Here is a 26,332-nt window from a genome sequence, read left to right on the forward strand (position 1 = left end):
TCTTATTTTGAGGCAAAGAGGTCAAATCTTACTACAAAAATGATGTCGTTAAGTTGGAGGGTGGCTATAAACAGGGTATCACCCTTTAGGAGAACTATGTTGAATCAAATAAAAATAAAACGAGTTTTGCCAAATAAAATGTTTTATAGCATGGTGGGCCGGAGAATTTTCAATTGACCTGTTATAGTATGTTAGGAAAATTTAACAAACTCAAATCATCATCGGTACTTTTATCTTTTATCTTGTTATAATTTTAACAATTAATAATTTTAACAATGTGGATAGGCTCATAACTATATATTGTTATTATCGATTCAATTCGAGGAAAGTTAAAGCATATTGGACTGGGTTTCGGTCAAGCATCTAATTATATAATTATATGACTTTTACGATTTTTGCTTCGCAAAATTAGCAAATTTTAATTTTAGATGTGTTAAACTTTCTGTAAAGTAATGCTATTTTAGTCTTTTTATTACAATAATTGGCTGATATAAAAACTTAAGTAGGTTATTATTCAAAATATGAACCCCAAAACTATTTTGCTTTTTATCAATACATAATTATTTGATTTTTTTTGAAGTACATAAATAACATTATATGAAATTAAAAATAAAAAAAATGCTTAATGAATTATGAATTCGTCTACTTGTGTGTTGCATTGATATAATCCATTTAAATTAAACAGTTGGCAACCATTGTCAAAAAAATATTTTTAATTGCCATTCTTCCCTAAAATCTTTACGTTTAGACATATTGTTGTATTGTTGTTCATTAATTTCTTAAATTTTTTTTAAAGTATTTTTTTAACATATGGCAACCCTCCTTTAAAATATATTTCTCTGTAATTTCTCTTAACCTCTTCAGTTTATTATGATTCTTTATTTTATAGTTTTTTTAAATAATTTTTAACTTAAATTTTCAAACATATGGTAACCGTATAACCTAAAAATATAAATTTTAAATGGCAAAAAAAATTGTTTACCCTAAATATAATATTACCTTCAAAATACAAATTAAAAGAAAAGAAGCAATTACTTAAAAAATTATGTTATTTTTGAGCCCATAAAATGAGAATGAATTACTGAAAAACTTTATTTTTTCAACAAATGCCGATCAGTAATATCGATTGTCTACGGAAAAAATAAAAACAATAAAAGATAAAATAAATTAAAATTTATAATGAAAATTAAAATTAAATGATATAAAATAAATATATATATATAATATAAAAAACATATAATAAAAACTATGAAAAATAAGTAAATAATAATACAAATAATAAAAACCAAAACAACAAGCATTTTTCGATTTTATGTTTCTTCAAATCAGCGCCGCAACAGACATAAGGAAATTTACAATAAGATAAATTTAATTATTTTTCAATTTAAAAATTAAACACAATAAGATATAAAATAAAATAAAAATATATAATTTAAATAAAGAACATAAAGAAATAAAATAAAAAAAATGTACATATATAATATAAAGAAATATAAGACAAAAAAATAAATAAATAAATAAGAAAAAAATATAGAAACAAAATATAAAAAAAAAAAAATATAAAAAAATAAAAATATAAAAAATAAAAACACAAAATATAAAACCAAATTAAAAAAAAACATTTTTCGAGCACCGCAACAGTCATGAGGAAATGAACAAAAAATAAAATTTAATAATTATTTTTCAACTTATATTTTTCCTCACAAAATGGACGTTATATTTTCAATATTATTTTTCGCTTGCAAGATAAAAGTTATTTGATAACGGTTGAAGAGCAAGAGTTTTTTTGTTGCTTTGACAAATAATACTCTCACACTAAGCTATATTTTTTTTATCAATGCCTAAAAGTTTTGTGATGAGTGCACTTTCAGATATTATATTGAAATATGCAAAAAATAAATACATAAAAATAAATGAAAAAAATTAAAAAACGATTAAAATAAATAAATAATAACATTTACCAAACAAAAAAACCAAAAATCATGTATTAATAGAAAAAATTGAGTGTATATGTAATTTGATATATATTTTGTTGCTTTATTTATCTATAAAATACAATTCTTATAAGCACTTTAATTACGACTAACAACAAGACTTCATAAGCTTTCTAAGTCAGCGAAAAATAACAATTTCTTTACATTTTATTTTTTTCGCATTGCAAAACATTAATATTTTATATAAAAACTAAATGCTGCAAATATGCTTCAATAAACTATATAATTCATTATGCGATGTAACTTACATACATCAAATACATAAAAAAATTCAACTTTTGCTTAACATTTAGCTGAGTTTTTTCAGTTTTGAGCACATTTCTAAACATTTAATGCTATTGCAAAAACAACAAATACTTTTGTTTTTCCACTTCAATCACTACGTATGATTATTAAAAAATAACTCACACACATATTATAAAACTAATACTAGTGCACATCATTGCATGTACATACATATATGTATATACATACATACACTTATAGGTATGTAGTTAAAGCATTTGCACTTTTTCACATTGCAAAACATTTATAAATTTAAAATTTTTCGTGCTAAAAATATATATACACACATACACAAACATATGTGTGCATGTTAAATACATACCCTATGAGCATACATTATGAATATATGATAATATTTGATACATAAAAACAACAAGTACACAAAAATAGTATATCAACACACATACAATTATACAGACACTTCATAAATTGTATGTTTTCTAATGATTTTGAATGCATTTCTTTAAAAACTACGCTAAAAATACCATATAGTTTCGTTAGCCTAATATTCAGTTGTATAGTTACATGCGTACACGTATACTTATGTACATATGTATGGCTTAAATCTACGATTTGTGATATTGGTGTGTTTCGTTACAGTTCGGAATTACCAGAACTTGCTTATTACAATAGTATCATTTCTGCGTCTACGCTAAACGTATGCGGACTTAATATGCTTATATTTATACATACATATATACATATATACATATGTATCTGCAGTTAGTTACATATGCATTGCGCACTCGTGTACACTTTAAAATTCATATATGTACGTTCCTTCGCCAGTCTAAATCATACTTAGTTACATATATATAGTATGTACATGTATGTGTATATACACATAAATATTTATGCATAAGCTTTTGCCATAATTTAATATATATTTTTAATAAAATGTTTTTGCTTTAACTTAAGCGGTTTGGTTTATGCCCAGTGCTTTGAATTCAAAATCAGTGGAACACTCTGTAAGCTTTCTTTTTTTTCATTCGCGCGATTACGAATTCTCATATTTTACTTTTGTTGTCATGGATTACAGTGTAACTTATCAGGATAATACGCGTGTATATGAATAAAAAAGGTTTTGCAAATGTACATATATATATTTATATAAATATATATATAATTATATATACTATGGTGAATCAGTCTAATTTGGGAATGGATTGTGTCATAATGCACTTAAAGTTTGCTGGTGGATTGGAATGTATTTAATAAATGAGTTTGCCGAACGCTGTTTGACATTCATATATGTACCTATGTACATGTATTTATGTATATGAAGAAAACTGTATCATAAGACAATTATTTTAAATTCATAATTCAACATGACTATATTATGAATAAGCCGTATCGAATGGGTTATTTATGCATTTCCAGCAGATTTATTGAAGAAAAATAAAGGTCTGAGTTTCGAAGGACTCAAAAAGATCGACTGGAAATATATAAAAAAAAAATCTGGGTTTTAAACGGACTAAAAAAATAGCCATTTTTGTTGTTTTGATTCTATGTTTTGAAATGTAGTTGTGCTAATACAAAACAAACAATATATACTTGATTGAGGGATCCTAAATATCTGGTCTTTGTATTTATAAATGATGATTACTTGAAGGTAATGAATAAAGTAATTATAATTAAAAATATTTCGAAAAGTGTTTGCGCCAATTGATGTCGCAAGAATTAGCAATAATAAGAAAAAATAAAATTTTTACAAACAATTTTCGGAAAAAATTATAGACAAGAAGTGTTTCTATGATCGAAACGCAAAAAACTTGCAGTTTTGAGTTTAAATTAGAACCGTTTCGGAACAGAAAGCAACAAAATAATCCAAAAATATTTTAAGTTACTTTTAATTGGAAAAAAACAATAAAAAAATATCAATTTAAAATAGATTCTTGCTTCGGCTAATCTAAACTTGGTTCTTGATCAACAGCGTATGTACAGTTATTCAGAGATGACAACAGTACAAATTATACCAGTATTGTATACATCTAAATATTAATACAAATACATCGCTCTTACATTCCGGAGTCATGATTAGCTAAGGACTAGTCTTTACTATGCACCTGCCAACTTTTACATACTTATGTAAATAGCTCATTTATATACCTACAACTAACAAGCTTGTTGGATCAGGTAGTGTGTTGGAAAAAAACAAAGTGTGGAACTTTACCAACAACAATTCACTAGTTTTGAACGTTCCTACTTTCACCACACGGCAGCAGCAACGCATAGTTCTTTTATATATTAATTGGCTTCTCTCATGCCCGTAACTTCTCACGCATCACTCAAATCAGATGAGATTTGCGATTTGCATGTTCAATGGCCGCCAGCAGTTCGTGTTTTTGTCGGACGTAGAGTCTACCCTTGCGCCAGGGGTTTTGCAATTGCAATGGCTTAAAGTCATCACGCAAGCAACGCTCACGTGCGCCTATCACGGCCACCAAGCAGAAGTTCTCCAGCATATCCGCCGTATAGATGGGTCCGTTGTTGCCCTTCAGCACTGCCGCCATATTTAGTTGTTTCACTACCAAATTGATCACTTCACGCGCAGTTGTTTTCGGCGTTACGTGCAATTTGAGGCTAGTACCGGACGCCAGACCTGTATTGTATGCAGTGTAGACTTGTATGATACCTGAGCTGGGCGCGCTGCTCAGTGCGGCGGCATTGGTTGCTTGTTCAGAGGTGTGACTGGAACCACTCGCAGTGTCCTCTTCGCTACTGTGTCGCGAGAGACTTTTTATGGAGGCAGTTTTTGCAGTAGTTGCTAACGCAGCCGCGGTGGAGGCTTCCTCACTGCTGATAGGCTTTACACCGCTGGGCAGCGCAGTATGCGTTGTTTTTAAGTAGAGAGCGCCATCTCGTAGATTTGCGCTTGAGGCAGCCTTCACTTTGCCACCAATGGAATGTTCGACGGCCGATTGGCTGCTGAGCTTGGACGTTTTGATGTCATAGTCAGAGCTGGAAGCGGTTTTCAGTGAGAGATTCGAGCCGGTGGGCAAATAAGGCGCTGAACTGGAACAATGTGTTGCGGTGGCCAAGGATGCTGGCGTCGTTACATGTTGTGTAATGTTGGAACTGGTACGTTTGCGATGCGTGACTGCGGAATGTGTGTGTTTTGTTCCATCCAAACTGCCCAGTGCTAGTGTGTCATCGGAACGTGAGGGTGGTATTGCAAAGATCTGTCCGAGTTCGTTGTTACTACCTAGCGCCGATTCCGCCCCCGAATAGTAGCTGCGCGTTGTGTATTGCGACGAGGTCATTGAGTCACCGCTATTTTTGCGCAACGAAACGTCAGAGCTCGTGTAGCCGCCCATACTGACTTGCAACAATTGTTGCGTACCGGTGGAACTGACAGTTTTACGTGAATCGCTACTGCTTTGCGATTTGGTGGCAGACTGTTGCGGCGGTATTAGGCTTGCACAGGAGGTGGGCGTTATAGCACTACGTCCCAGATTCTGTTCGGACTTAGAATGTTCGGCTGCTAAGCAGTTACTGCTGGAACCCTGCGAATTGGCGCCCGGCCCTGGCCAGCTGCCACGTCCGGAACTTTTTGTGTATTTGGCATCGCGTGTTGGTGGTTGTAGCAGCTGCTTATCCACTGCACGTCCCTCCCTGCACTTATCGCGACCATTGTCATAGGCAAGTATGTCTTTCATGATCTCTGAGGATTGTGCGTTTTTATCGCGTGCAAATGCAATCACGTCCATCAACCAACGCACACTCTTCCACACGGCATTCAAGTTCGCTGATAGCTCTTGCAATTTCGCCAAACGTTCCTTGGCCGTTTGCAGTTCGCTTGTGGAGAAGGCTTCACGTTGCGAATGTGTGGCCAATGCTGTATCTAATTCCAGTATGCAAGAGAGGCGTGCATATTTTTGTATGATGCCAGGTTGGTAAGTGCGCAGGTGTATCATCTCGAAGGCCTGTATGCTCAGACTGGCGAGATCGTCACGTTGTAACAGCAACTCTGACTGTCCAGGCACGGCACAAGCCAGCTCGACGGCGGGACAGATCACTAGAAAGCTAATATCTTTGCTGTGCTCAATGACTTCGATGTCATACAGACGATGCGTCTTGGCATCCTCCGGCTTTATATTCATATAGGTGAATAGCTTATGCGCGGCATTAGTGAGGTCGTAGAGGAATAAACGTTGGCCTTCGGTGGTCTCTTCAGTACTTGTATTGAATTCCAGCGCCATATTCAAGGGACTATTGCTGCGACTGTTGGAACTCGTGGACTTTTTACGCTTCAGTATTTGCCATTCATCGGCAGTGATGTGACTGTTGTCACGCACCTTGTAATGCGGCAGCACATTGGGTGTCTTCACGGGCACCACCACTTGTATCTGGTCCATAGAGCACTGCATTTTCAGATAGCCCAAATATAAACCTGGACTTAGACGTTGCGTAGATGCTTGATGGTAGTGTATTTGCTCGCTGATGGAGGATATTAACATCTCACTGATGTTGTAGTCCTCCAACAATGCGACTATCTTCTTTTGCAATTTATTCAGTGGCAACCACCGCGAGTTGAGTATGGATACGGTTTTCTGGCTCTTCACAGACTGTATGCAGGTCAGGACAACTGTGCCATGAGAATCACGTAGTGGTTTGTAGAAAAGCTGTCCCAAGTCATTGAGACCCAATGTCGATTGCATTTGACAAACTGCGGACAGGAGTTTGGTGCGAAAATGTACGGCGGATGTTAAATTACGCTCCATATCCGTGCGTAACGACTTCACATCGTCCCAGGTGCAGGCAACCTATGTAGAGGGGTTCATTAGAAAACGAAATTATTTAATTTTTTAGTCTAAAGCGGTCGTACTTACCTTCATAAGCCAATGGTAATCACTGTATAAGCTGCTCGGATATGTCTCATCTATCTCGATAACGGGCAAGAAATCTTCACTAGTCACCAGCACTTTGTCCTCACAATAAACGACACTAGCCAAGTAGACGCCGCTGGTAATGAGAAAAGTTAATGAATAATCGTTATTATAAGAATATCTTAAGGTATTCGGAACAATACGAATGATTTCAGGCCAATGGAACCTAGGCCCGGTGTTACTACGGGCATGATCTTAATCTTGACTGGGCTAAATTGCATATGTGACCGAGAAAAAGAGATCAATGAGGAATTAAACATAACGTTTAAACTCCCCGGTAGAGCAAAATCAAGCAATGGTTCTCTGATCGACAGTTCCTAAGGTGAAATCTATAATGCACCGACGGAACAAAGAACTCTTCTGTAATAATCCATAATCAGACCTTAGCTACAAACTAAATGACTACAATTCAGAATTTCAAGAAGAAACTTGGCGTAACAGAAGGTGCCAAGTGGGCCTCTGCTCTAACCATCAAGTCCATAAACCTTCTAGTGGACAGAACAGCGGCAATTAAGACCGTCCGTAGCACCTATACTAAGTCTTACTGGGATAGGTTATGCAAGGACAAGCAAGCTGTCTTAGACCATTCAGCTCCTACAAGGGTTGCATGAAGTAATGTATCCTAGGGGAACACCTCAGCTCTTGGAACATTAGCGACACAGCGCATACCATAAAGATATTTTAGAATAGTTTTTATGGTGGACAGATCAAAAAGCTGCTACTTCTACGTAAGAGGGATTCGCCTTCTGCCTGTTAAGACGGGATATCTTACACGGCTCCCAAGGCTCCAACTTGGGTTTGTCGCTGTCCCTTCTAAATCAACCAACCGAACTATTTTCGCATTCAGCATCTGACAACTCTTTTGGCATTTGACAACACTGAAGCTGGTATGTAAACAGAAGACACCTCTAAAGGATTCCGATATCATATAATGCTAACAACCCCAGTCAGCGAACGAAATATAAAATTTATAGACAAAGACGACTGCAGTACTTACCGTCTTAAGTGCTTTTGAAATTTCGATGCCACCGAAAATAGTTGCTTTATCGTAGTCTTCTTTTTTGGATTGCGTCGCTGTGCCGCACCGACGTCCAATGTCAACTCCGATACATCCGCCGGCCGCGCCAAACGTACTGCCGTAAAAAGATTGTCCAAAACACGCTGACGTCCCACATAACGATCTTCGCGATTATTGAAATCGCGCCAACCTATCCGGAAAGTAAAACAATAACGAATTAAATGTGGAAACAAAAGAAAGCTTTCTTCCTGAGCTTACTTGATGGCACGACGCTTGCAGGCACGGACGTTTTGTACGCGCCCCAACCCTTGACATTGCCACAAGCAGCGCGTATGAAGTAGCGGCGTCCTTGCGTCAAGCCGCCAATCTGCAACTGTGTGCCCATATTGCCGTGGAAACTCGTCCAGTCGACCATTTCGCGTTCGCCCACAATGTTGCTGAAATCCGCACGAGTCGACCATTGCACTGTGCGTGGGTGTCGTACCGATTTGTTGGTTGGGATTATTGGGTGTTGTGAGTTGCAGAGTTTGTTGTTTTTGGTTTAAGGGAATTTGCGGTGTCCAATTTGTGGTGCGCCAAACAAACAATGGCAAACACATAGAAAACAAAATACATAAATAAATGAAAATATCGAAAGTAAACAAATCAGTTGCAGCACATGGCTACGGTTGGACGAGCAAATGCCAATGCATACACAGAGTCAACACCACTCCGACTCGACAAGTGGCGCATTGGTGAGGCAACAATATCCTCACTCAACTGTGTGCATTCATGTTTTGTTTACCCTTGAGTGCTGGTTTGGTGTCATTTTTTACTCTCTTTTTTTTGCTTCGCTTACCTTTGAATTTCGTGGCAATTGCACCTTCGTACGGCTCGAGTATTTGCAGCGCTATCGAGTTGTCGCCCGTCACATCCACCGCCACCGAGGCGGGCGCATCCGGTGGGCGCGTCTGATCCCAGCCGAGCAGCAGGCGTCGCAAGCCCTTCACGCGTCGCTCCCAATTGCCGATTTGCTTTTCGATTTCGTTGCCTGTGCAGCCGGTCACGGAGGAGCCAGTGTTGCCTGTCGCAAGCGTACAAATAAATAAATAAACGAATCATTCAATGAATCAATGAACAAATGAATGCACAATTGAATGGCGGTTTGGAGGAGTGGGGCGTGCGTATAAACATACAAACACACAGGCATGCAAACAAAAAGTGTGGTTAGTTGTGCTTATAAATATGCAATTCTAGTCGCAGCATTTCGATTGTTTATTTGGTCCGCCCCAGCGCTTCGGTATCTAGCGTCGAGTGGCGCTGTTGATTGCGAATTGCATTTCATTGTGGTTCCGGGTAACGCCACACTGCGTGTAAATATTCTTCTCATTGCTTTGTTGTATGTGCGCTCATATTTTTCAATTATGTTTGAGATCATTCAATGCTGGACATGATCAGCATGACAAATAATTGAATAGCAGAATGGCGAGTGTATCCATCATGTTAAGTGGCATTTGTGGACGAATGCAGGCCACGTAGCATAAAAGAATAAATTGCTGCACATTCGTAACGGGTGACAAGATTTATTTTTCTAATTCTCTCTTTGAGTCATCGGAGCCTGGCAAGATGCAAATCGAACAAACAGCTGGTATAAGTATTGGTATATTTAAACATCTGGTATAATTGAACAACTGGTATAATTACTGATATAATTAAAATTCTTGACCTCGTTAAAGAGTTTTGCTCAAAGTTTTTCTAATCGAATTAATTTCGCTAAAGAGAGAGCAACGTACAAAGTTAGCAAGCAGTGAAATGGTGAATCGATGACACAAGCTCTCTAGTATTGATTTTAATTGCATAAGCGAGTAGAATTCAAAAGAACTCAATAGAGATCGAGCTTCTAAATTTGATGTTAAATAATTTTATAATTCAATTATACCCTGACAGTGCCTCCAGATTAACAAATGGTGTTAAAAAAACAATTTAAAACAATCTAGAAACCAATATTTAGTCTCTTGGTGGTTGCATTACCGAACAACAAATAGAAACTCAAACACTATTTGTTGTGTAAAGCCCGGTCTCATTCTACAAAATGGAACAACGTGCAAGTTTTTGGCCGGCTCCAAAAATCTAGTTTAACTAAACTCTGAAGTAGTTGCCTACCAAACAGCGGTTGAAAAATAAGGGATCGCACGCTCCCCGTTTGGCATTCTGTCTAGTGGTAGTGTTCAATTCTTCGTTCCGACGTTTCGCGTGTTAGGTGACCGGAATGGACACAGAATTATACCCTACAAGCAAAATATCGGTTAAGTCACCAGTTATTTACCAAATAGCGCTACCTGGAATTTCGATTACAGTTTCCATAAGTTTCTTGCGGTCCAATTGACAATTCTAACCGAAACTCTTATGCACATGTGATCGTTCATCCCTTACTATAAGGCTTTATGAGTTACTCGGTGTGTATGTGTTGGCTTCCGTGCAAATTCTTTCAATGTATTGGAGTTTCTGGAACCGTGAATTCATCGCTGTTCGGTCAAGGACTTTTAGATTGTTAGCATTTTTCAACATTATTGGTAATAATTTCCTACGCTACAACAACAAAAACGACGATTTAACAGATCTTTATCTATATCGTCTATATGTAAAATATTTTATGGAACTCCACAATTGTACTGTACAATTTGTGCTGGTTTTGATCTGTAATTTGGTACAGAGTCTCGCCGCAAGGTCCAGTTTTCCAAGATTTGTATGTTTTCACCCTTAAATATTGATTCAAATCGAGCTTCGCATGCATTTTTATCAAACTTCTGAGTTCTTTCCATACAATCGCTAAAATAATTTTTTCTAATCGTCAAAGGCCTGCCTATGAGAAGGAACAGTTCCCACTTGAAAGTCAGAAATAATCACTTTTTCGTCAATTTATTTGAAGAGAAAAATTATCGTCAATCTTTTCCAGGACCGTCACATAAACAGCCATGACATCGCTAAGGAACTTAACATTCATCATCAAACGGTTTTGAACCAATGAAAAAAGGCTGGCTACAAAAAGAAGCTCTGTGTTTGGGTACCACATGAATTGTCTGTGAAAAATTTAATGGACCGATTTAACAAATGAGATTCTTTGCTAAAACGAAAGAAATCGAACCATTTCTGAAGCGAATGGTAACAGGAGACGAAAAGTGGATCAAATACGACAATAATGTGCCAAAACGTTCAAGGTCCAAGCGAAGTGAAGCTCAACAAATGATCACAAAGCCAGGATTGATGCCTCGAAAGGCTATGCTGAGGGTTTGGTGGGATTAGAAAGGAATCATTCACTATGAGCTACTCCAGCCTAGTCGAACGATTGATTCTACATTTTAATGTCAACAACTGATGAGATTGAAGTGAGCAATCGAAAAAAAACGGTCAGAACTGATCAACAGAAATGGCTTCGTATTCCATCAGGACAACGCTAAACCACACACATCTTTGATGACTCGACAAAAACTTGAAAAGCTTGGCTGCGAACTTTTGATGCATCCACCATATAGCCCTGACCTTGCACCATCGGACTACCATTTATTTCGGTCAATGCAGAACTCCCTTAATGAAGGAAAATTGGCTACAAGAGAAGCCTGTGAAAATTACTTGTCGCAATTTTTCGCCGAGAAACCAGAAAAGTTCTACACTGATGGAATAATGTCTCTAGCGGAAAAAGTGGCAAAAAGTGGTCCACCAAATGGTACATATTTGGTACGTTAAAGCTCCTTAGAAATATAAAAAAAAAAATAATTTGAAGTTTGATTAGAAATACGAAAAGACTTTTTCGACTACCGGCATGCAAAAAACCAAATCGATTTTTGGAAATTTACAAGTGCATACAATCCCTTATAGCTAAATTTAAGTTCAGTTTCGTTCAAAAACGCCTTAATTCAATCATCATTTTGCTCAGCTGGCAATCGTAAGTTTCAAATTAACTCTAACACAGAGAATATATGGTATATATCAAACACATACATATATAGATATGCATATGTATTAATATCCCTCTGATCAAATTTGAAAGCTAAAAATAAATAAAAGTCATTAAAAATGCCCTCTGATTGCTTAGCTAAATTGTACTTTCATAAATGTACAGCAAAATTCTCAAAACCGTACATACAATTGTATTACTATTCCGCACACGTCTCACTTTCCAATTACTAATGCACTTAGACGTGCATACATTTACACACACACTTGCGATTTCCCCATTTCGCATGGTATGCAACTGCAACTCAAACAATAGTTGCAAATTGGCTTTAAAAGTGTACTGAAAACTCACCAATAATAATACTGGATATGGACGGTCGTGATGCAAATGTGGGCTGACAAAGCCCACCATCCGATGTGCCGCTCAAGTCCTGTATACGAGACTCAGCATCTTTGAGCAGACCATTCAATTTGTTTCCGATGGTATCTGAGGAAACTGACAAAACAATAGCAACCAATGAGAATAATGGGTGTTAATAAAAAAAATATATGGGAGGTTGAAAAATGTGTTATGAAACTAATTTTAAAAATTTTTAAGAAGCAAAAGTAAAAAAATAAAAATATTTGTTTTTTTTTTTCAATTTTTAAATTTAATTAAAATTCTTATATATGTAAGTATTTGCACAAATTTTTAAAAACCCGAAATGTATGTATGCCTCGTATATTAACTTAAAAAATTTATTAAATATTATTTTATTATAAATTTAAAACTATTATTTTCAAAATTATTAGCCTGCATTTAGGCGAACGTTAATTAAGCTCGAAGATATAGCGAAAAAATAGAAGTACATATATACATATTTATTTATACTACTTACATTGTGTGCCCTCGATTGCGCCATGTTGCAGCAACATTTTGGTCATCGAGCGATTGTTGCTGAGGACAGCAACATCCAATGCTGACAGGCCATCACTATTTATGCTGTTGTTGTCACAATTTTTGTGATGAAAACAAACCGAAAATGTGAAAGAATATATATTTGTATAAAAAAGACAATAAAAAATATAAAAGTGTAATTGAAGTATAAAAGAAATAATTGGGAAGCAGTACTTAGAGATATACTAAACTTTAATGAAAGCTTGGTCGATAATAATATTTTAGATAATTTTTATTATTGTTTCGTTTCTAAACTTCATTACTATGATTGATCAACATTTTATAGCTCTTAGTATATTTTTTTTCATGTTCTCGCCTCAATCTACAAAGGAAATACAACCTCTTAAAAGCGAGTCCTATAAAGACCACTGCATATAAGTATGAGTATAAACTTTAATCAGTATGTCAAATATTGGAAACTGCCTAGGATGAAGCACACGTGTATGTAAAAGGGCTTCATAAACGCTTTGACTATTTGTGGTCAATGGGCAATTACATTCTGACAACTGACGCATGTCAATCGTTTGGGTTGGCTGATACACATTACCTGCCAGTGCTAAGTTTTGGCAGAGAGACAGCTAGGTACGGCTGAGTTTTGCTATTGTTCGTTAAAGTCAAACGGAATGTATATACCTTAACCAGTGGCTATTTTAACGTTTACAAAGAGTCAGTCAATATTTGTGGCTGAAATGTTAGTGCTGCAGGTGGCAGTACTATCCACTTGTGATGTTTATATTCTCTTTGGTTTACAATAAGGGAAAAGTAAAATATAATAATACCGAACTCCTAATAGTTTTTTGTGTAGAAACTAATAAAATACTACTTTTATCAGTCCAATTTCAAAAAGACGGTTTCACAGAGATTACAGGAACTGTGTCGATACAGCTTTTTATTCAAAATTCTCCTTGAAAAAATCATGAAGATTAATTGTTGATTCAAGTGGTGGTACTTTTTGAAAAACACTATCACCCATCTTGAGACCCAGCATTCATTATTGAGTACTAAGAGTGTACACGAAGACCGTGGAGAGTCGATTCGGCGTCGTTCGCAGCAACTCGGACTGACGTATGGAATGACTTGGCGCATTTTATTTCAGGATCTTACAATTAAAGCGTAGAAAATACAGCTTGTGCAAGAACAAAAGCCCCTTCACATTCCCAAGCGACATCGCTTCGCTTTATGGGCTCTTGAAAATTTTTAAGAAGATCAAACATTTTCGAGCCAAATTTTGCTCAGCGAAGAGTCCCATTTCTGGCTCAATGCGTATGTAAACAAGTAAAACTGCCAAGATCGTATGATAGCACACCGTTAGACTTTTTCTTGTGGGGATATGTAAAGTCTAAAGTCTATGCAGACAATCTCGCTTCGATTTAGGACTGGGAGCAAAACATCACGCGTGTCATTCGTCAGTTGACAGTCGAAATGCTCGAATAAGTCATTGAAATTTGAACTCATTGGGTGAACCATATGAGATATAGCCGCGGCCAACATTTGAAAGACATACAACTTCGAAAAATAGTCAAATAATGTTCTTTCAAATGATTATAAACCTTCTCCATTAAATTTGAAGTTTGTGTGTTTTTTCTTTAAAAAAGTAGGGAACCTCGAAATGGATCACCCTTTACATAAATAAAATTGCGCTATTTCAAGCAATTCTAAATCTTACATACCTATTGACATCCACATCGGTTGATTCCAGAATGGTGCGCGCCTTGTCGAGATGTCCATGTTCGACTGCCGAAAACAGAGCTGAAGAGGAAATCGAAGTAAAGTAATATAGGTTAGTTAATCGTACATAAAAATATACCTATACATATGTACATATGTGTAAATTAGAATGTATGCCAAATTTGGTTTTTAGGATTAGTGAAAGCGCAGCGTTCGTTGCACAAAAGCCGCTCAACAACTGGCGGAGAAGAAGAAGCAGCAGGTTAAATACCCTTACTTGTTAGTGTAGCAAGCTTATACGTTAATTCTTACAGCTAAGTTAAATTAAAGGATTAGTGGAGACTACTTTGCATTTGTTTATTACTAAAAACGCATTGCCTACTTTTAGGCTAGCCTACCATGTTGATGTAAATTGATCTGATTCAATTTGTCCAGCTGCGCCTGAGCCAACTTTAATTGTTTCTTCGACATTTTATTGCGATACGGCGTGTTGCCGCAATTGCCAGCGCCGACGTTGGAGGTGAGGCCATCGCCGCTGATGCTGCCGTCGCCATTGATTTTCGTACGCACAAACGCCGAGTGTCGGTAAATGGCCAAATTGGGCGGTTTTAGTGCCAACTCCAGCGATTCGTTGGCGTTTATTTTCGGTTGTTTGGCCGTTGGCGGCGCCTGTGGCTGTGCGGCTACAGAGTTGCGCGCTTGACGTGCCACACTCAGGCCACTACTTGGACCATTGTTGCGCTGCTTGTCCGCAGTCATTCGCAAAATTTTATTGCTATTTCCACCGTTATCGTTGTTGTTGTGATGACTGTTATTGTTATTATTGTTGTTGTTTGTGTTGTTGCTGTTGTTGGCACTTAGTGGCATTGTAGTTGCCATTTTTACGGCATTTCTTGCTATCGCTGTAGCTGTTGTTGTTGTCGCTGCGGCTGCTGCTATATTATTTACACCCGTTTGCGGCAATAGAAATTCCATTTCACGCAAATCGTTGGACGTACACGAGATGGCCGTGCGTATCTTGGCTACAGCCACATTTGGCGTCCATTGCTCAGACCAACGGAACGTATTTGCGGCATCACAGCCGTTATCGTCGCTATTATCACCGTTCAACGCTACAGACAGCTGTGTTGAGTTATTGTTGTTATTGTTGTTGTTATTGTTATTGTATGACGCACGTATCGCGTTGTAGTATTGTTCTTCGGTGTTATCGCTTCTATTACGATTGTTATTGTTATAGTTATTGTTATTACTACTACTGTTGTTATTATTGTTATTGCTACTGTGCTGGCTGTGCGTAGACGCTGCACGTCTCAACACCACAACGCTGTCGGCATCTGCATCGACAAAGCCGCCGTTGTCATTATCAGCATCATCAATGTCAGGTGTGTTATCAATGAAGTAGTAGCTACTGCCTACACCACCACTATCTTCTTGCTCTTCTTCTTCTTCTTCCTCTTCTTGCGCTTCTTGACGCTTATCGGCACGCGCTTTACGCCAACTCGCACGATCGAGCGTTAAACTATGCGGCAGAATATTGTCTGTGTGGGCACAAAGCAACCAATTCGATTTGCGGAGATAACGAAAAGTAAAAAATAAGAAATGAGAATATTTTGAAATAAAATTTTTAAAACCTAAATAATGGTAAGCAATTAAAATTGGCGTAATGAAATGATAACAGTAAAGCGGAAATAAAAAGCGGCGAGAGAAAAAAAAATTATCTTTAAAAATTATAATAAGATTTAAAATTAATAATAAAAAAAACAAAAGCGCCAAACCAAAAGCGGCTAAGTTAGACCTCAAAACCACAACCTAACTTTAGCCAAAAGGTGATTGATTAGGAAGATAGAAAGTAGGCGAAAATAGCTTTGCTTGAATGAAAAATTAGCTAATCTAAAAATTAGGGCCGTTTTTCTATGCCTGGTTAGCAGACTTCTGCCAGTTAAATACTGCTTAACTCAACCAAGTCTCTTTTAAAGAAGAATCCTTTTTTAAGCAGAACTTAACTGACAATTGGCAGCTAACCAGACATTGAAAAAACGGCCCTTAGTCAGCCAAAAGAACAGTAGAAAGCAAACAGTAGGAAAACTGCAACACCATTTAGCGATTTAAGGAATAATTTAGTTAAAGATGAGAATGTTTCGAACCCAAGCCTACTTGAAAGCTCTCAGTTTAAGATTGATTTATAGTTTTGCCCAAAAACACCAAAGGACGTTGTAACTGATATATTGTAAGTAAAAATATATACAAAGAATATTTAATTTCTTTTTCTCTTCAATCAAATTGAGTTAGAAAATAGCGAAAATAAGCGCAAGTCAAAATTAAGTGACTGTTTGAATGATTTTTATGATGATTACACAAGCAATAAAATCAAAACATAACAATTACAAATTTTTTGCGATGCTCTGATTATATAACTTATACTGGCATACGTTTATCGTCGCGACTTTTTGTTGATTTGTTGCCATAATTTCCGAGCATTTTGCCTTACTGAATTAAGGGCTTACATGAGTTTACGGGTTTCAAGAAATCAAATTCTTTTATTGTCTTATTAAATGCTACAACATCTCTAGAATATTTTCCTAAATTTTTAAGTTGATCCGAGTAATAGTTTCGGAGATACAGCCTTAAGAACTTGCGCGCTCGAGGCTAGGCCAAGTGTGCCGTCTTTAAACGCGTTTTTCCTCGAAACAGTGTTTGTGAAGTCAGTTTGTAAGATTTCTTAGGAACTACTCAACCGATCTTCATGAAATTTTACTTAGGTCTTTGAGATATAATTCTTGACGACTTGGATGAAGTATTTTTTTTTTTGCTTACAATTATTAAATTATATTAATTTATATATTTTTTTAAAAATGTCTGCCAAAAATAAAATTTTCAGTTGTTTTCCTTCGTTCAAGTTCTAAGTTAGGGTTTTAACCTAAAAAACGTAAGTTCTTCACTTTAGATGATCTTGTAAAGCGTTCTGCTCTTGCCATTTCACTAGAAATGGCGTCCCAATGACCGAATTCAAAATATTTTCTTTCAAAAAATTCGAAATTTCTCTGTTAACAATGTATGTATGTTTAACGATCCAAACGAAAAATTGCAGAAGAATAAACTTAAAAAAAGATCGATTGAAAATGATATATATAATCAAAGAAAAAATGATATGATAACAGTAAAAACCAAAAATTTGTAATATGTTTTGTTCAAAGTTATATAAATATTTTCTTCCATTTCTCAGAGTTTTGACAACAGGTCGCCCGAGTAAGCTAATTTTTTATTACCATAAACGAGATATAATTGATTTATGTATAATTTCGGTTTAAAAATCGGCGCTTTGTGATCGCACTTCGAATTGTTTTCAGAAATTCGAGCCAAGTTGTTTTTTATGAAAGCTATAAAATTGTGTCGGAATATGATTTAAAAACAACCTAGCTTTGAATTCCATACTGTTTGTTTTTCCTAGAAAAATCATAAAAATATTGTGGAACCAATTTTTCAAAGAAATGAAAAAAATTATTTCCCTGAATATATAGTAAATGTATAAATATAGACTGTAAATAATTTTCGTTCAAAAAATTTTATATAATTAATATATTCTCCCATTTTCTCACTGTGTGCAATTAGCTTGAACAAAATACCGTACCAATTTATAACTGAACGAATGAAACATTTGAATACAATAAGCATAAACATTTTGAAGCCACTGTAGTAATACAATGACATAAGCAAAGCACATCCCAGAGCTTGCCCAAATGCATGATGTATGAGTAGAATATTTTCCTTATTTGCGTGATTATTTGTAATTAAGAACCTATTATATATATGAATATATATTATTAAGGGTGCATGTTTGTGGGCTTGTGTTAAATTAATAATATGAAGTATATATGTATGTATGTATGTGTGCGCATTTGAATGCGAGGTATTTATATACGATATGAGCAATTCAATTTAATCGATGAACAATGCGGTTGCCAATTAAACCCAAAACTCCACACCATTTGCATGTAACGGAAACCAGCTTCTTCTAGTGAAGTGGATGAATACCATGTAATAGTATGTGGCGTAAATGAATATGTAAAATTTTGTGAGGAATAAGGCCGAAAGAGTAGTCATGAGCATGTAACTTGTGATTTATTGGCGTGTGAGTGCTTTGGTTAGCGTGAATGTTTCTTTTTCATATATTTTTGTGATAAAAAATTATTTGCTATTTTTATTGTTGTTTGTAAAGGTCGAGTTTGCACCACTGGCATACTCTCATTATAGGCACTTCTTACCATTCCCCGCAGGCGCGCTTGTCCGCGTCTGACCCTTTTTCGTCGCCCTTGACGCACGGACATCGCAGCTGTTTGTCTGACAGAAACGACTCAACTCGTTGAGCGTGTGAAAGGACTTTTGGCGTAATAGTGCGCCGGGCGAACGCAGACAACCGCCAATTGGTAGATTCTTGAAAGTTTTACTTTCATTATTATAACACCTGTAAAGAATATATGAGTCGATAGGGGGAAGTGTAGATTGACTTCGATTTAGGGTTAAAAAGTGATATAGAATAAATCTAACAATCTTATGAGCATAGAACTTTTTGTACTAAAATTTAGTCTTAACTTTCGGCAAATCTAGCTTCTCTGGGTAGAATAATTCATTATCGAATGATTATCAAATTCCAATGTTATTTGTTCTAATAAATTTAAATATTTAGAGATATGATCTTCATTTAGGGTAATGCGAATAGCTGATCAGAAAATGTTCTTCCTTTCCCAATAGAGTGTTTTCCTTTTCTATGGCAATGTGTGTAAGAAAAATAAGTGGTTTATCTCTAGAAAACGTTCTACTACCTGAGCGTCTAAATTATGCGCAGAGCATTGCCTACATTTTGGCGCGGAATACTAAAATTTTGGTATACAATATAAGTAACTTTTTAACCAAAAACAGATCAGAGTCAACAGCTAACTCCAAATTAGTTATCTTTAGCAAGGTTATTTTATTTACGTTCGAATATTTGTCGAAAGGCAAGAATTCTTGACGTAGCAGTTATTTGAGTACAATACAAGTTATACAATTCCTCGAAAAGCCAAGTTGAGGTTAGATAATAAAAAGTTTGGGTTTGAAAAAAACAAAAAAAATCATTGAGGAATACAACTAATCAACTATTTTTGCTTCGGTTAAGTATTTGTGCCCTAACTTTCAAAAAAGTAAAAAAAAAAATAAGAAACTATTGTTTGCATTAAAAATAAGGTGCGAAGCGGTATACCTAGTCAAATAAATCATACTTGGCATTGAGTTTACGGTATAATATACCTTCTAACAAATTGGATCGTCGGTTAGTACCAATCTTCGCCACCAAGACGTAACAAGACCTTCGTCAACAGTCATTCAACCAGTAATATTGTACAAATTTTGAGGTTATGTTGGACGAAATTTATAACTTAAGAATATTTTGCAATAGGTCGCATGACATTCTGACAGATTTTTAAGTACGAAACGTTAGAGGATTGAAGTTGACCGCAATTAAATGATTTTTTCACATTAGGAAGCATGAATTTTTAGGTAGATCATCAATATAATTTTTTTTGATCGAAAAATTGAACGAAGCTATATTTTTTCTTTTCTTTTTCTGTTTATATTTTCTGTTCCATTCTTAATAGAAATTCTTTTAGAAAGTGAAATTTTATTAATGGCAATATTAGCAAAAAATAGTAAGACTTTGTTTCTTAATTTATTCTTTAAAATCCCTCAAAGTAATCTCCTTAGGCCCTAATACACTTGTACCAACGTTTTTTCTAATCTGCGAAATAGTTGCTAAAGTTAATTTCCGGAATACCCTTCCATGTACGGATTTAATTGACTCAAAACGATTTCCACGAATCAGTCGTTTGAGTTTGCTGAATAGCTAGAAGTCACACGAAGTTAAATGAGGCGAAGACGACGGTTGCGGTGCGATATTGGTTGAAAATTTGGCGAAAAACTCATGAAGAATCAATGGATTATGCGACGATGCATTATCAGGTGGAAAAATCAGGAGTTGTCGACCCATAATTCCTGCCTCTTTTTACGATTAGCTTCGCGTGAACTATGCATAACACTCAAATAGCATTCTTTGTTGACAATTTGGCCGATCCGAAAGAATTAGGTGTGCACCCCACCTCGTTAAACGAAGAAAACTGTCAACATAACCCTAATTTTCGAACTGCTTTGACGTGTTTTTTTCGACTTCGGCTCACCTTTACCACGATATTCGGCCGATTGATCGTCTGTTTCTGGGTCGTAAACATAGATCCAAGACTCATCGTACGGGTATTACTGACTCCGTTTCGTGACATCCTGGTGGTCGGAAAGCATTGTTTCACAGACGTTAACGCGAGGCTGTTTTTCGAAAAAATTTGAGTGATTTTGGAAGCAATCGTGCTTTCACTATTCTTAGGCCCAAATGATCTTTCAAAATGGTTTTCACTTATCCTCGCAATATTCAAACAATACTAATAAGGCCTCTGACTGTTAAACGTCTATTTTCACGCACCATTTCCTTAATTTTATTGAGGTGTTGATCATCACTTGATGTTGATGGCGGTCCTGGATGTGGTTCGTCGTCAACGGGTTTTCGACCCTCTGTGAATAATTTTTACCAATAAAAAACATTTGCTCGCAACAAAACAATTACCACCATGGGTCTTTTATAACATTTGGAATGTTTCGACATCAGAAATTTGATTCCAGAAACTTCTTTAATATGAAATGAATAATTTTTGTCAATGTAAAAATCGCCTAATGAGCTTTATTACTTCAGAAAAACAATCGTTTACTAAACACTAATGATTATTGATATGTGATATTTAGCACAGATGTCGCTGACAGTCATAACAACCTCGAAAAAAAATTATTTCGACACATGGGTTTTCGCGCTAAATTTAAATTAAGAAGTCTTACTATTTTTTGCTCACAGTAGTATTATCTATTAAGCATGCACTAAGGAACTTTATATCAACTCAACAACAAATAATTTCGAATAGGTAAACAAGATTCAAAATAATATTATTCACGTTGGTTCACAACATACAAGAAGTCAGCCATTTGAGTGCCAGCGCTTGCAGCAATTATGACATACATAGAGAACACCCACTCACGCACACACAAGCTCACAAAAAATACCGAATTGCACTCGTATTATATTGTATTGTATTGTATTGGGACACCTACGACTATTCAGGTACGGCACCGGTTTCCTTATTGTCGCCGTGCGCATGCGCGTTGTACCATAAATTCCATCGCTAGCGATTTGCAGTAGATGTTTCTCCTCGAAATTCTGCTCTTGACCGTCAGACATGGCCATTGTGGCCTGCACCGCTATATCCGCCCAATGTGTCGACTTTTGATTTGCTATTGTCGTGGTTGCGGTCGCCTGCACCGATGCCGCCGCTGTCGCTGACACTTTTCCAGCGGCTTTCAAGTCCGCACTGCGCTGCTGTTCACTCAGGTATTTAAGGCAATAGGACTCGGGTATTTGTAGCAATTTGCAGGCTTTGCGCGGCACACGCAACTGGGCGGCTAAAAAGTTCGTCTCTGTCGCGCGTCCATTCAGCGGCAGTCCCGCCATGAGCCGTTCAATTTCAGCCGTTTTACATTCGTCACGACGCATTGCAGCGCCGCATTCTTGCGGTTCCCGTAATTGCCGCGTTGTTGCGGCTGCCACGGCAGCATCATCTGCATCCACTTGATTGACATGTCGTTGGCGTTGCATTGGTCTTGTCAGCGCCGCTACCGCATCCAGTTCGTCGAGCAGACGCGCTGCTGTGGCTGTTGTTGTTTTGTTGACGGCGGTCGCGTTATCGCTGCACTTGCGTGCGCGTAAACTCAAGTGGGTGTGCAATTTGAATGGTGATTGAAAAGCGTTTTGCCGTGTCTGATGCAGTTTATCTTTGAGCAGGCGGAAGGAGGCGCGCATCGAGCGCGAACGTTGCAATGAGGTGAAAGCGTCACTGACTGGCGCTGGTGAAGCGGTGGCATCGAGGAAGTTACTGTTGGTTAGTGTCACATCAGAGTCACTCTCCGCTGCGCCGCTTTGGCGGTGGTGCATGAGATTTTCTTTTTGTAGTTGTTTGTGTTTGTGCTGTCGTCGTGCATCCTTTTTATGGCTGAGCAATTTGACATAAGCGCGATTAGCGCGACGTCGTTCCATTGTTTTTTTTTACTATGAAGGCTGTTCTACTTCATTGAAATCACAACACAAATGTACTTTGAAGCGCGATAGCCTGTCTTAGAAACTAAATGAAAATTCTTAAATAAACACGTCGCGCACGAAATCGCCGTTAAAACCGGGGCGCGCATGCGCTTTGAACGAGAATTTCCACTAGAAAATCACACACAATAAGCTCGGTCGTATTTGAAAAACAAGCGACTCGTACGTTACAGAAATCGAAACTAAATCAGCGCTGAGGCTGGCAAGCGTTTCAACCCTCAGCTGAGAGACTACATTGATTACACAGTCAGAGTGAAGTCATTAACTTCATATATCACTTTCAGTGCGCATATGTATGTGGTGAAGTGTAGCGAGCGGTTAGGGTAGGTATGCGTGCCCTTTGGCTTTAGGCGCTCTCTTCCCTAGTCTCTCATTTCATTTCATTTCAAATTTCCTTAGCGACCAACGCATAGCAAAAACAAAACAATTCCAGACTCTTTACTATACAATTTGGCTTGTAGTTTTACCTGTACCTATAGTGTCTGTCCCTTAAGTATTTCAAAACAATTGAATACATACAAATATAAAGGAATATGTTGCCTAAGAAAAGTCTCAAACTCACTACAACAAACACATATGTATATGTTTTACCTGTACGCTTCTGTGAAAGATCAGTTAAATTATGCCAGTTTTGAGCCATTTGAAGTTGAAAGGAAATTCTCATTGATGTAGTGGTAAATATTAGTGGGAATTTATTATACACTGTGAGAAATCGAGAAGTAAAGTATTTGCGTAATTAAAATTAAAAATCTTTTAGATTATAAATATAAATATCTGTTGATATTAAGATAATTTAGAGACAGAACATACATACAGTAATATTCTGGCAGGCATCCTAACAGTAAGTGGAGTAGTTGTTTCTCACGAGTGTACTAAAATTGATAAATAATCTTAATTGAAGGAAAGGAATGGTTAATGATCTTATGTTCTGTAAGGAGTGATCTCGAATCCATAACGACCTACACAATAAGAGCAATGTGTGAACCATGGTTTATTTTATATTATTTTATGGTTAATTCCTCTTTTTCGTCTAACTAGTTTCGTTCACCGTCTTTCTCATTTTGTTTTATGGTGTGATAATTAAAACTAGTGTTTATTGAAAATTGAATTATCTTTCTGGAAACGGATTACAGCATTGGCTTTAAATAAATTCAGAAGTTTCATTATATTTTTTGCATAAATTTAAATAAGTAGCTTCGTGTATTTTGTAGGAAAAATACTGGTTTTTCATTTTATTAAAAAAAAAAATAGAAGAAATTGAGTTCTTGTTCCAAATAAAGCTTGAAAGTATCAATCAATCGATAGTGAAACAAATTTTGTGCTGAAATCCATATAAACATTGAAGACGACCACTCAGAAAGCGTCCAAAGAAAATAAAAAAAAAAAACCTATTAACGCAAAATAAGATGGGGGAGGCTGACGTCCTACAGATATCAAAGGGACATATTGATCAAACAACTACCGTGTCTTCATATCAACGCATTCTTTCGAATATCTTTCACAAACATCAGGTTTCAGCTGCATTTGTTTAATCTCGGCCCTGGCGATAATGATAGCTATAAATAAATCGTCGGGACTGAGTCCTACTCCGAAGCAAAAAATTCAAATTGCTCAAATAAAGTTTGATCTCCATATGCTAATTTGTGTGGCTTTGCTTGAGATTTTCTATTTGCTAGAGAATCACGCTTGCGTAAACAATAAAAAAATTATATAGAAATATTTCGGGAAGTCTACTTTATGACGAACATAAGTATTTTAGTGATAAAAAGAATTCAACGAAGGTCGTGAAATCATCATCATGAAAGTGGTCAAAGGATCATCTTCCATGATTCCGGCCCAGGCTTACAAAAAGTGTATTGAAAATTAATTAACGTGGATTGTATTGGCTCAGGAGCCTATTTTGAAAGCATCTGTATTGGTTTGTATTATAATACGTTTTTTTTAGCAGTCAGAGTTAAATTTAATCTGGTATGTAGGTAGGCTAAAATTAGTTAGACTTTTGAATTTAAATTTCGCGTGAAACCCATTCGTCGAAATATTTTTTTTTCCTAGGTTGGTATGACTGTCATGGACATATGAACCTAATGTCTCATTAAAATAATCATTAGTGTTTAGTATACGCTTGTTTTTCTGAAGTACATAAAGTGCATTCGGCGATTTTTACCATAAGTGAAATTATTCAACAGAGAAGTTTCGTAAAATTTTGTGTGCCAAATCAAAGTTGTGGTGCCAAAACGTTCAGAATGTTGGAAAAGGTATTCGGTGACAATTGTTTGTCGCGAGCCAGTGTTTTCGATTGGTACAAATTACTCAAAAACCGTCGAGAACATGTTGACGACGAACCACGTCCAGGACGGTCATCAACATCAAGTGATGATGAACACGTCAATAAAATAAAGGAATTGTTGTTTGAGAATCGATTATTAATAGTAAGAGAATATCGGAAGAATCTATGAAAATCATTTTGAAAGGTGAAAGCACGATTGCTTCCAAAATCACTAATTTTTTTCGAAAAACAGCTTCGCGTTAACGTTTGTGAAACAATGCTTTCCAACTACCAGGATGTTAAGAAATTTATTACAGGCATTGAGTCTTGGATCTGTGCTTACGACCGGATAACAGACGATCATATTCGGTCGAATAACGAGGCAAAGCTGAGCCGAAGCCTAAAAAACCACGTTAAAATAGGTCTAAAATCAAGGTTATGAGTACAGTTTTCTTCAATTATCGAGGTGTGGTGGGCACTCCAAATTTCTTCTGATCGGCCAAACTGTTAAGAAGGAATACTATTTGAGGGTTATGCGCCTTTTGCGCGAAGCACCACGTGAGTTTTTCGCCAAATTTTCAACCAATATCGTGCCGCAACGAAGGAATAATTTAGGAATTTTAAAATTATAAACAAAGTCATATTATTTTTTGTTCATATAGTAGTATATGTTAACATAGCATATATATATTTAATAGTTATTTATTTTCAAGTGCATCTAGTTTCAACTTAAAATTGTATTTATAGCACAAAATCACTTTCGTTCAATAAAACAACATATTCAACACAGTCAATCAAGTCACTAATCCCTTAAATTGGTGAAATGTGCATCCATATATAAACAAATTAATATATGTACGTATGTGTATACATATACATTCAGTCGGTACACAAATATGCCGTACATAACGCATAAATAACCATCAATATATGCCATTGTATGTATGTAAGTATAAATGCCGACTATTTTCATAAACAATCAGACTGTGTAAATTGCTTGATCATTTAGTCAAATAAACATAAGCACACAAATACTATGGTATCTAAAGAGTATACATACATATATGTGTTGAACGCACAGCATACTGTGATAATAATACGCAAATCACAAACGTCTTGTCTGC

General features: G+C 36.3%; 1 protein-coding gene across 4 annotated transcripts in view; it reads right to left on the reverse strand.

Moving 5' to 3' along the window:
* Positions 1 to 2,011: 2,011 nt before the first annotated feature.
* LOC120774975 (ankyrin repeat and fibronectin type-III domain-containing protein 1) overlaps positions 2,012 to 26,332 on the reverse strand; it is a 45,578-nt gene continuing 21,257 nt past the window's right edge. For 3 of the 4 annotated variants that reach the window (XM_040104885.1, XM_040104893.1, XM_040104902.1), the window contains 8 exons: positions 14,727 to 14,805; positions 12,998 to 13,101; positions 12,472 to 12,615; positions 9,025 to 9,249; positions 8,445 to 8,651; positions 8,166 to 8,376; positions 7,112 to 7,244; positions 2,012 to 7,045 (listed from right to left, as the gene is read on the reverse strand). In XM_040104885.1, coding sequence (XP_039960819.1) covers positions 4,568 to 7,045; positions 7,112 to 7,244; positions 8,166 to 8,376; positions 8,445 to 8,651; positions 9,025 to 9,249; positions 12,472 to 12,615; positions 12,998 to 13,101; positions 14,727 to 14,805 — 3,581 coding nt within the window. In that variant the 3' untranslated portion in view covers positions 2,012 to 4,567. Of the gene's footprint in view, positions 7,046 to 7,111; positions 7,245 to 8,165; positions 8,377 to 8,444; positions 8,652 to 9,024; positions 9,250 to 12,471; positions 12,616 to 12,997; positions 13,102 to 14,726; positions 14,806 to 15,122; positions 15,774 to 26,332 lie in introns of those variants that run through there. The other variant, XM_040104876.1, reaches the window with a different exon arrangement.

Source organism: Bactrocera tryoni, chromosome 1 (genome assembly GCF_016617805.1).
Source record: "Bactrocera tryoni isolate S06 chromosome 1, CSIRO_BtryS06_freeze2, whole genome shotgun sequence".
In the NCBI taxonomy this organism is placed as follows: Eukaryota; Metazoa; Arthropoda; class Insecta; order Diptera; family Tephritidae; genus Bactrocera; species Bactrocera tryoni.